The following is a 12,367-nucleotide window of genomic DNA, read 5'->3' on the forward strand; positions in this document are numbered from 1 at the left end:
ATTATGAAAAAAAATCATACGCACAATAGAACATGCATGATTTAATTTCACTACACCATACATGCATGCATGTTCATCACTTAATTAAATAGAGTAACTACCAAGCTGTTGTGAGAAAGAAGAAAAAATTTGTGTCGGGGCAAATGGTGACAAATTATTAGGGACGGAAAGAGTAATTGAACAACAGTTTAATATTATTTCTTAACTTGATTAACCTAGCTAGAAATTGTTGTTCAATTTATATTTCATTGAATTATAGTTGTAAAAATTAATATACACAAAGTAGCATAGTTTATGACTATGTTTTGAAAATTTTAAAGTAAGTGTTAATGATTCTGATTTTCATTCCAACATATATCAAATACTTATAAACTTATTTATATATTAGCTTAAAATTAACTAGCTTTTTTTCCTTAAAAATACAAGTAGTACTATGAGAGTGCCGTAGTGAGAATAATACTAGCAATTAATTATTAATTTAGCCTAATTGCATGAGAATATATAGGTAATTAAACCTAAGTGGAATAACTATTCCACATTTTATTCCTATATAATTAACACACATCTCAATTTTACATATACAAATACTACTACAAATCATAATCTTCATGAATTCACAATCCTTTCGATCCAATCAACTTTGTCAAACCAAACGTCAACGCCATCGCCAGCCACCCTCCCACCAAAACCCTCGCCGTCGCCTTCCCTACCGGCGCCCTCCCCAGCGCCGCCCCCACCCACCCAAACCCCACCAGCGCCGCACTCACCGCCGCCACCACCACCCCCATCCTCACCCTATACTCCTCTATAAACGACGCCGCCAGCAGCGGCACCATCGCCCCCACCGAGAACGCCAGCGACGACGCCGCCGCCGCCTGAATCGGATTCGGCAAATTCCCACCCTCTCTCTTCTCCTCCTCAGAGGTGACGACGCCGGCCCGCTTCTCGTCCCTCCGGAGCTGGGCGAGCTCGATGTCGAGCTGGGAGTAGACGGAGACGAACTCGCCGATGGCCATGGAGCAGGCACCGGCGACGAGGCCCGCGAAGCCGGCGAGGACCATGGCCTTGATGGCGTGCTTGACGGCGCCCACGCCCATCATGAGGGAGGCCGTGGAGATGAGGCCGTCGTTGGCGCCAAGGACAGCTGCACGGAGCCATTGGGAGCGTTTCGAGTAGTCGAATTCTTGCTCGAGGTCTTCTCCTTGCTCGATGTTAGGGTTTTGTATTGTGTTGGAAGCCATTTTTATTTTGGAGGAGGAGTGTGGTTTTAGTTTGTTGTGAGTATGGTTGACACACGCCTTAGCTTATGGTATTTATAGATGGGGAAAAGTCATGTTTCTATATATGTATTTACTATTTATTTTATAAAATGACAACTGATGGATCCGCGAATTTATGATGTTAGTAAATGCTGGTAGAGAATGAAAACTACAACACACAGAATTTACGTGGTTCGATTTACTGAAGTAAATCTACGTCCACGGGAAGAAGGGAGGGCAAGATTGTATTGCTTGATCTGGGATTACAGCTTACAACACAGACTTGCTATATGATTTTATCTCTAGAGAGCTTAACCTTCTTCTATCTGATCTAAGTTCTATTTATATCTTGAACTAAGATCGTGGCTTGCATCACCACCCTAAGTCGTGGATGTCGTGTAGGTCATGGCCTAAGATCGTGGATGTAGCGTAGGTCATGGCCTACGATCGTGGCCTGAGTTGACACCACGTGGTAGTGGGTGTGTTGGACATCCTGTATGGGTCCACTAACTCCTTGTTCGGTCGAATACTGAGACCGAACTGCTTTGGTTGCCGATCTGAGAGTAGAGCTTGATGCCGACCTGAGAGCAGAGCTTGATTGGATGGCTTTTACCGAGCTGTAGGCTGAGGCCGAACTCTTTGGTAATGCCGAACTCATACTCCTGCTTTGGTTGCCGATCTGAGAGTAGAGCTTGATGCCGACCTGAGAGCAGAGCTTGATAGGTTGGCTTTTACCGAGCTGTAGGCTGAGGCCGAACTCTTTGGTAATGCCGAACTCATACTCTTCCTTGGGCTTTGGGCTGATGGGCCGTCATTGCTGTTGGGCTTGTTTAGTACGCACCCCATCACTACCCCCCCGAAAAGCGAAGTGAATCACTTCGGCGAAGCGAGTCACTTCGGCATTCTGGAAAAGGGTACGGGGGAGGCTGAAGTCAGGGGACGTGCCCTGCGCGTGACTGCATTAAATGCGGCATTAAATGCGACAGTAAAATCCGGCCGTCGAATCCTGAAAAGGTGGAATATGAAACGGTGCGATGATTTGAAATCTTTTCCAAATCTGATAAATACCGCCTTTCTTCATCATTTGAACACCTTTGCTATTGGCTTCTTCTGCACTCTCTATCTTTTGCGTGAAAAATTTCCTTCCGCTTTCAAAAATTTCCTCAGGATTTCTTCAAACTTTCAAAGAGTAAGAACCATGTCTGCTTCTTCTTCGTCTGAGTCTGGTAGCGGTAGAAAAGGGGGTAAGGGGTCTTCTAGCCGGAAAGAATCCGGGGAGAAGACCGTAGAGTATTTTCACAGTATCTTGAGTAAGGATACTGTGATATCCCTTTACGAAAAATACTCTTTTCCTGGGGGGAAGGCGGTGGTTCCCGACGATGATCATAGGGCTAACGACCCGCCGGAGGGTTATGCCACCGTTTACGAAGCCTGCTTAGAATGCGGGCTTCGTTTCCCTCTTCCCCCACCTTTTGTAGAGCTTCTTGATTTTTTTCAACTCCCTTTAGGTCAGGTGACTCCGAATTCTTGGAGGCACTTGTCGGCTTTTGCTGCCGAACTCCGTAGGTTAGATAAGGATCTGTCTCTGCGGGCAATCCTTAATTTTTTCCAATTTAAAAGGAAGGGATCTTGGTTTTACTTGATCCCCTTACAGCCTTTTAGGGCATTCTGCAAAACCAAGTGGCCGAAATGGCAAAACCGCTTCTTTTTTTATAATAGGACAGCGGCTCCGGGCTTCCCCTGGAGAGGGCCGAAGTCCGTGATTCCTCATCCTCGGTTAGAACCATTGGCCGAGCTCGATGGCGAGCTCAGCAAGATTCCCATAGTTAGGAAACAATACACGGAGTCTGAGCTCGTCAAGGGCGACGTCGTGTTCGACATCTCGTCTTCGGACGAAGAGGCCGAGGGTGAGGATTTCTCTTTACCTTTATGTTCTACTGCTTTAACGAAGAAAACTAACCTTGCTTTCTTGCTTTTTGGCAGTGTACATGCTGAACAAGGCTACCCGAAAATCTTCGGAGTCCAAGGAGCCGGAGAGGCCGAAAACCACCAGCTCGGCGTCTGATGCCGAGAGGACTCCGAAAAGGCAAAAAACCTCTTCGGATCCGAAGAAGCCGGAGTCAACTTCGGCAAAGGGGAGGGGGAAGGCCCAGAAGCCCCCGAGAGCGCCAGAGAAAGACGTGGTCTTGGCGCCTCCTTCGGAACATATCTGTGAGCCGTTTTTATGGCCCACGGACTTCGCCGAGGTGAATTTCTGGCCTTGCTTTTTTCCTGTATTTTTTGTGGTCCCTTTGTTGACTTTTTTCTTTATTCATTTTCAGAGGAACGATATGCTCTCCAAGCTCGTCGCCGTCGAACTCTCCAAAGCGTCCAATGACTATGCTGAGATGCAGAGGAAGTTGGCGGCTGCTTGTCATCGGGCCGAACAGGCTGAGGCTAACTTTGAGAAGGCCAGAGCTGCTAGGATTTCGGCCCAGGATGAAGCTCAGTTTGCCAAAAACCAGCTCGTCATCCAGCGGGAGCAGACGAAACGGAGGGATGCTGCTGCCGTGGTTGCCCAAGGGGAGGCTCTCCGTGTTTACACGGAGAAACTCTTTTTGAGCAGCCAGTTCTCGGCCTTTGTCGGTAGTCTGGTAAGGCTAATTGCCGATAAGGGCGAGCAGGGGGCCGATGTCGTGCTGCCTCTGTACAGCCGAGAGATAGCAGCTCGGCTTCAGAATCTGCCGCTCCTTGAGGAGCTCGCTTCATCTTCGGTCCTGCTTTCTGCAGACCGAGTCCGGAGTTGTCGAGCTGATCGGGACGAGAACCTGGAGGCTATCTTTGCCTCCGTGGGACCCGTTTCACCCGCTTCGACTTACCACGGAGAGGGTGAGGCCGAGCCGCTGGAGCTGGAGGCCGAAGTCGAGCGGGCCGGGCATCCGGAGAAGGAGGCCGATCAGGAGGCGGAGGCGAGGCCGGCAGGATGCGAGGCCGAGGCTGAGGTAGCTCAGGAGAAAGAAGCTGAACCAGACCAAGGAGCCGGAGACGAAGCTGACGGAGTATGATTTCGTCTCCCTTCTCTTAGTCTAGTTTCTTCCTTGTAAAATGGCCTTGAAGCCCTCCTAGTGTAAAAAATTTTCCTTGTGAATGAAAAATTCTCTACACTTGTCTTCGTATAGCTTTTTGTACTCGCCTTTATTCCTGTTGTATTTTACTATCTGCTCGGTACAGTTGCCGAACTAATATAGCTGCTTTGTACTCAAGGAGATGGAGATACTTCACTGGAAACGGCTGTACTCTTCGGCTTTAGACGAAGCTGAGAAAAGAGCTATAGCCGATCAGACGAAGAATGACGAGCTTCTGGCTCGTTTAGTGAAGCTGGAGGCCGATAATAAGGACTTAGAGTCCGATAAGAAGGATCTGGAGGCCGAGCTGAATACGGCCATTGCTGAGAGGACTGCGTATGAGGATTATATCCGTGAGCGCGGGGGAGTTACCATCTCGGATGTTCAGAGTCGAGTTGACGAACTGTGGGAGGAATATCATGTACTCCGTATGAACAATGTGCTGGAGAGCCCGGCTTGCCAACAAGTTGTGACATCACTGCGGCGTTGGGCTTCTCGGTACAACATTGTTCTTTCTCGGCGCCCCTCCATAGAAAGATTCCTTCGGCATATCGTGCCAACAGATGCTCGCACTCCAGATCAAACCTCTGGTTCCCTTGCTCAAAATCTTGCTCCAAGTCAGCAACGAACTCAGGAACAGCCGGAAACGTCAAGACGAGAACGGGCTCAGGAGCAACCGGAATCGTCAAGACAGGGACGGACTGAAATTCGCCGAGGAGTTGTGACTATGAGCGAGCAAGATCAGCAGATGCTTATTGCAGAGACTCTTCATCGCCGAGGTGTTAGGACTTCTCGGGCTCGGGGAAGAGGCGTTGGGTCGAGGATAGCGTCTCGTCGACCTGCTTATTCTTCATCTGCTCGGAACAACCGAACTCGGCTTCCAGAGGATTTTGCAGATAGGTGGCTTAACTTCAGCAACCCTGGACAGTAGAATAGTCCTTTGTAATAGCGTAACGCCATTTTGTGGGGTAGCTGAGTTGTATGCCGAACAAGATTTGAAAAATGAAATTTTGTTTTCGCTTCTAACACTGTATTTACAGCTTAGCGAAAAAATTTCATCGTACTCGTCCTCGGTCTTATGAAGTAAACTTCTTTGACCGGACTTGGTCCTTGGTCTGATGAAATAAACATCTTTGACCGGACTCGTCTTTGGTCTGATGAAATAAACATCTTCGACCGGACTCGTCTTTGGTCTGATGAAATAAACATCTTTGACCGGACTCGTCTTTGGTCTGATGAAATAAACATCTTCGACCGGACTCGTCTTTGGTCTGATGAAATAAACATCTTTGACCGGACTTGGTTTGTGTTCTAATTTGGCGATTTTTGTCGCCGGGATCGAACTTTCCCTTGTCCTAATTCGGCGAGTTTTATCGCGTGGATTGGACTTTCCCAGTTAACCGAAGTGGTCTTATGCAGTAAACCTCTTTGACTAGACATGGTCGTCCCCGGTCTTATGAGGTAAACTTCTTTGACCGAACTTGGTCGTCCTAATTCGGCGAGGTTTATCGCGTGGATCGGACTTTCCCTTATTGCAGTTCGTTTCAGACGAAGTGCTTATTAAGCTGAATTGCGGTCTTGTATCCTCCTTGGAAGCTTGGACTCACAATCGTTGGCTTATTGCAGTTCGTTTCAGACGGACTGCTTGTTAAGCTGAATTGTGGTCTTATATCCTCCTTAGAAGCTTGGACTCACAATAGTCTTTAATAATCGATCTAAAAAGGGGATCAGTCTTTAAAGAACGATATACCTTGGTACCATTTGTAAGAGACGACAAGCACATAGAGACAAAACACATAGAGAAAAAATGAAAAAGACGAAGGAAAAAAACTTTAAACCTTTTTTTTTTTTAAAAAACGACAAGTAAAAGGTACAAGTAAGAAACAAATAAAAACATATACCCCTATGACCGAACTAGACACAAGACGGACTGACCGGACTTTTGTCTCTTACAAGTGGAACTTCTTGAGGTTGGAGACGTGCCATGTTCGGGGTACTTGTTCTCCTGACATGTGAGTCAATTTATAAGACCCTTTGCCGAGGACTTCTGACACCCGATATGGACCCTCCCATGTGGGTTCGAGTTTGCCCAGCTTTTCTGCTCGGCTTACTTCGTTGTTTCTCAAGACGAGATCTCCCACTTGAAATTGAAGCTTTTTCACCCTTTGGTTATAATACCGGGCTACTTGCTCCTTATACTTGGCTGCTTTTATGCACGCCAATTCTCTTCTTTCTTCGGCGAGATCTAGTTCTGCTCTCAGTCCGTCGTCATTCATTTCTGAGGAGAAATTTAGAGTTCGGGGACTGGGTACGCCGATCTCCACCGGAATTACGGCTTCAGTGCCGTACACCAGACTATACGGAGTTTCACCGTTGGAGGTTTTGGGTGTAGTTCGGTAGGACCATAGGACTTGAGGGAGATTTTCTACCCATTGTCCTTTGGCTTGTTCTAACCGAGCTTTTAACCCTTTCACCAGAATCCGGTTCGTTACTTCCGTTTGTCCGTTTGCTTGGGGATGGGAGACCGAAGTGAACCGCTGTTGAATGTTCAGCTCTTGGCACCAATTCTTGAACGTCTTGTCGGTGAACTGAGTCCCATTATCCGAGATGAGGATGTGGGGTATGCCAAATCGGCACACTATGTTCTTCCAGACGAAGTCCAATGCCTTTGAGCTCGTTATTGTAGCTAATGGTTCAGCCTCCACCCACTTCGTGAAGTAGTCCACGGCAACGATAAGGAATTTCATTTGCCGAGGAGCTTGAGGAAGTGGTCCCACTATGTCTATGCCCCATTGCATGAAAGGCCAAGGGCTTTGCATAGTGTATAGATCGGTCTGCGGCATCCTTGGGACATTTGCATGAATTTGGCACTTCGTACACTTCTTGACGAGCTGCACTGCCTCTTGTACCATGGTTGGCCAATAATATCCCCATCTCAGAACTTTTTTAGCTAAAGCTCTGGCTCCGATGTGGCTACCGCACGATCCTTCATGAACTTCTCTGAGGATGTAGTCCGTCTCTTCTGGTCCTACGCACCGTAATAACGGCTGGAGGTAAGACTTTCTAAAGAGGACTCCTTCATGAAGTTCGTACCGAAGAGCTCGGCACGTGATCTTCCGAGCTTCTCTCTTATCCTCGGGCAATTGTCCTTGATCCAGATACTGCAAGATCGGCGTCATCCAGTTCGGCGAGCTGGATACTGAATGTACCTCGGCTTCATCAATGCTTCGATGCATTAATTCTTCCGCCTTTGAGCTCGGATCTGAGGCCAACTTACTTAAGGCATCTGCTCGGCTATTTTCCGCTCTGGGAATGCGGATTATCCGAAAATAGGAGAAACTTCGGCTGATGCTTTGCGCTTTGTCCAAATACTTCTTCATTCTCTCGTCACGAGCTTCACTTGTACCCAACATGTGATTTACTATGACTTGTGAATCACAATGGACTTTGAGAGATTTGACGAGCAGACTTTGCGCTAACTGGAGTCCGGCCAGGAGGGCTTCGTACTCGGCTTCATTATTAGTAGTGGGGAATAGGAAACGAAGTGAGTAGGTTACCTCGTGTCCGTCGGGAGCGACAAGTAAAATACCAGCTCCACTTCCCATCTTGTTTGAAGCTCCATCTACGAATCCGCTCCAGCAGTCCGGCGGCTCTACTTCGGATTCCAAGGGCTGTGCTAGTTCGGCATTGGCAGGATTCTTCTGTTCGGCAATAACGGGAATTGCTTGATCGAACTTCGCTTCTGCAAGAAAATCCGCCAAGGCTTGTCCCTTGATGGCTTTCCGAGGTAGATATTCAATTGTGTGCTCTCCCAACTCTATAGCCCACTTGGCGATTCTGCCTGATGCTTCTGGTTTGGTCAACACTTGCCGAAGAGGCAGATCAGTTAAGACGCATACCTTGTGAGCATAGAAGTATGGCCGCAGTCTCCTTGCTGCATTTACTAATGCTAGAGCAATCTTTTCCAGAGGTTGATACCTGGTTTCTGGACCTCTTAATGCTCGGCTTGTAAAATAGATGGGAAGCTGCTTTAGGCCTTCTTCTCGTACAAGCACCGCGCTGATGGTTTGATCCGATGCCGCTAAGTATAAGAATATTACTTCGGCTTCGGTTGGAGCAGAGAGAATAGGAAGCTCGGCTAGATAACTTTTGAGCTCGTCAAAGGCCCTTTTCTGCTCGGCTCCCCACTCGAACTTTGGTGCCTTTTTCAACACCTTGAAGAACGGCAGTTGCTTTTCGGCTGCTTGGGAAAGGAATCGATTTAGTGCGGCTAGACATCCGGTTAGCCTTTGCACGTCATGTATGGACTTCGGCATTGCCATGTTCTGAACGATTTGAACTTTTGAGGGGTTTGCCTTGAGTCCGTCCTTTGAAACCCAGCAACCAAGAAACTTTCCCGAATCTACCAAAAAGGTACACTTTTGGGGATTAAGTTTGAGGTTGGCTTTCTTGAGCACGTTGAGAGTGGACTTGAGGTTGTGCTCGTACTCCGAAGTGCTTTTGCTTTTGACGACTATATCGTCAACATATACTTCGACCTCCTTTCCAATCAGGTGCCGAAAAAGCTTGTCTACCATCCTTTGATAAGTGGCTCCGGCATTCTTTAAACCGAATGGCATCTTTTTATAAGCGAAAATGCCGAAATCAGTAATGAAGGCCGTTTTTGAAGCGTCAATCTCATCCATTAAAACCTGATGGTATCCTTTGTATAGATCAAGAAAACAAAAAATTTCAAAGCCTATCAGAGCTTCTACTTTTTTATCTATGTTCGGAAGGGGATAGCAATCTTTGGGACAGTGCTTATTTAGATCGGTGAAATCTATGCACATCCGCCATCCTCCTTCCTTTTTCTTGATCATGACAGGATTGGCCACCCACGAAGGATACCTCACTTCGAATAACACATCCGCCTTCAATAATTGACGGACTTCGTCATGGATGACTTGACTTCGTTCTGCCGCAAAGAGTCTTTGCTTCTGTTTTATCGGTCGGACCGAAGGATCAATATTTAAACGATGAGTGATTACCTCGGGGGGCACTCCGGTCATGTCCAACTGAGACCATGCAAAGACGTCTTTGTACTCCTTGAGGAGCTGGATGGTTTTTTCCCGAAGTAGAGGCGTTCCCGCGAAGCCGATCTTAACCGTTCTGGATGGATCGTCTTCGTACAGCTGAACTGTCATCGAATTCGGCTCCGGTATGACTTCGGTCATTGCCTCTGACTCCGGCTGCTGTGATTGCTATGCTTGGTGGTGCCGATCTGACTGCTCGGCACTTCTAAGCGCAATTTGCAGACATTCCTTTGCTCTCTTTTGGTCACCTCGGATGACCGCTATCCCTCCTTTAGTAGGGATCTTGATGGTGAGGTGATAAGTGGAGCAAATGGCCCGAACTGTGTTGAGCCAGTCTCTTCCCAGGATGACGTTGTACGGGGACCGAGCTTTCACCACGAAAAACTCAATCATCGTACTGGAGCTAGTAGGCGCTTTCCCCACCGTGATCGGAAGGCTGATAATACCTTCAGGGCGGGTGTCCTCCTGGGCGAAGCTCTTCAGGGGAAGCGGAGCCGGGCTGAGCCGAGCTGGGTCCACTTCTAGTTTGTCGAAGCACTCTTTAAAAAGAATGCTGACTGACGCTCCTGTATCCACAAACACCCTGTGGATCAGTTTGTTTGCCACTCCGGCTTGGATGACAATGGCGTCTTGGTGAGGAGAGATGGCCGGGACGGGATCAGCATCCGAGAACGTAATCACTTCGTCCTGCTTCAGCCTTTTATGCGTTGGCTCTTCTCGATTGGAGCCTCTGCGCTCTGACTTCAGGGACGACTTGGTCTTCCCGGCAGGGAGAGCGTCAATAGTCAGGATTACTCCATCATATTGCGGCTCGTCATCGTCTTCGGGATCCGGCTGCCTTTTCGGATCCTGAGGAGCGCAGTTCGCACCTCTCTGCTTCTTATTCTTCTTTGACTGCTTGCTTTGGTATTTTTTCAATGTCCCTGCCCTCACAAGAACATCGATACCTGCAGCCAAGTTTCTGCACTCCTCGGTATCGTGACCGTGGTCTTGATGGTAGGAGCAGTAGTTATCCTGGGGTCGGCGCGCGGCAGATTTCGTCATCCGCTTTGGCTTTTCGAACAGGTCAGAGTGTAGTTCGAAAATTTCCGCTCTCGGCTTGTTCAGCGGTACGAACTGAGCGGGCGGCTTCTCGGGATTGAGACGGGGTCCCAATCTGTCTTGCACCGGAGTCCTTTGAATCCTTTCAAAAGGAGTTCGGCGAGGATGTCCCTGATCGCCAAAAGGAGTTCGGCGAGGATGTCCCTGATCGCTATGATCGGGCTTCCTCCTGTCTCCTCGGGACGATGAGCTGTCTAACGACCGTTTGCGACGGTCTGCCTCATCGGCCCGGGAGTACTGGTCCGCAATGTCCCACATTTCCTGAGCTGTCTGCGGACCGCACTCAACGAGCTTCCTGTAGAGAGCTCCGGGCAGGATTCCATTTTGGAATGCCGAGATGACAAGCAGATCGTTGAGATCGTCTACTTGCAGGCATTCCTTGTGGAATCTTGTCATAAAGTCGCTGATTTTTTCGTCGCGACCTTGACGAATGGAAAGCAGCTGAGCCGAAGTGATTCGGGCTTCCGCTTTCTGAAAGAACCTCCTGTGGAAGGCATCCATTAGATCTCGGTAAGATCTGATGCTGCCCTGGGGGAGGCTATCGAACCACCTTCTCGCGTTCCCGATGAGCAGCTCGGGAAACAGCTTGCACATGTGGACCTCGTTGAGACCCTGGTTCGCCATGTTATACTGATAGCGCCCCAAGAAATCGTGAGGGTCCACGAGCCCGTCGTAAGTCATCGACGGAGTTCGGTAGTTCTGTGGTAGGGGAGTTCGGGTGATGTCGTCCGAGAACGGAGTCTTCAGTGCTCCGTACACGGCGAATCCGATATCTCGTCGGTATGGAGGAGATTGAGTTCTCCTGTGATTCCGGTACCGAGGAAGAACAGGAATATGTCGGGGTTGAGGATTCTTCTTCCTGGAAGACACGGCACTACTGCGGTAGTGACTTTCATGTCTGGATGAGGAAGGAGAATCCTCCGTTTTCGTCTTCGGCTCTTGGCTCTTTTGCAGGAAGGCTAAGAACTCATCCTGCTTCTCAGCCAAGAACAGCTTGACAGCCTCATTCAAATCAGGCTGCTGGGAAGACTCAGTGGGACGATTTTTGGAGCGGCCTGTTCCTTCGCCATGAGAACTGGTGGTGGATTTATCCCTAGGCTGTTTTCCAGACCTATGGGATGGATTGGCTTCCTCCTGGTTCTCACGGGCAGGAATACGGGTACTCTGCGATCTGGTATGCATTTTTTGGGTGGAAAAAAATGGATCAAAAATTCGCTTTATCACAAATTTTGTTCTCTGTTTCCCACAGACGGCGCCAGTGATGGATCCGCGAATTTATGATGTTAGTAAATGCTGGTAGAGAATGAAAACTACAACACACAGAATTTACGTGGTTCGATTTACTGAAGTAAATCTACGTCCACGGGAAGAAGGGAGGGCAAGATTGTATTGCTTGATCTGGGATTACAGCTTACAACACAGACTTGCTATATGATTTTATCTCTAGAGAGCTTAACCTTCTTCTATCTGATCTAAGTTCTATTTATATCTTGAACTAAGATCGTGGCTTGCATCACCACCCTAAGTCGTGGATGTCGTGTAGGTCATGGCCTAAGATCGTGGATGTAGCGTAGGTCATGGCCTACGATCGTGGCCTGAGTTGACACCACGTGGTAGTGGGTGTGTTGGACATCCTGTATGGGTCCACTAACTCCTTGTTCGGTCGAATACTGAGACCGAACTGCTTTGGTTGCCGATCTGAGAGTAGAGCTTGATGCCGACCTGAGAGCAGAGCTTGATTGGATGGCTTTTACCGAGCTGTAGGCTGAGGCCGAACTCTTTGGTAATGCCGAACTCATACTCCTGCTTTGGTTGCCGATCTGAGAGTAGA

The 12,367-nt window shown here is 48.3% G+C and overlaps 1 protein-coding gene across 1 annotated transcript; it reads right to left on the reverse strand.

The window, feature by feature from the left end:
• Nucleotides 1-413: 413 nt before the first annotated feature.
• Nucleotides 414-1,368, reverse strand: LOC121778627 (vacuolar iron transporter homolog 2-like). The gene has a single exon (XM_042176013.1). It carries the CDS (start codon nt 1,239-1,241, stop codon nt 615-617), a length of 627 nt encoding a protein of 208 aa, XP_042031947.1. The 5' UTR covers nt 1,242-1,368; the 3' UTR covers nt 414-614.
• Between the last annotated feature and the right edge of the window lie 10,999 nt (nt 1,369-12,367).

The sequence above is a fragment of the Salvia splendens genome, chromosome 19 (assembly GCF_004379255.2).
Source record: "Salvia splendens isolate huo1 chromosome 19, SspV2, whole genome shotgun sequence".
NCBI lineage: Eukaryota > Viridiplantae > Streptophyta > Magnoliopsida > Lamiales > Lamiaceae > Salvia > Salvia splendens.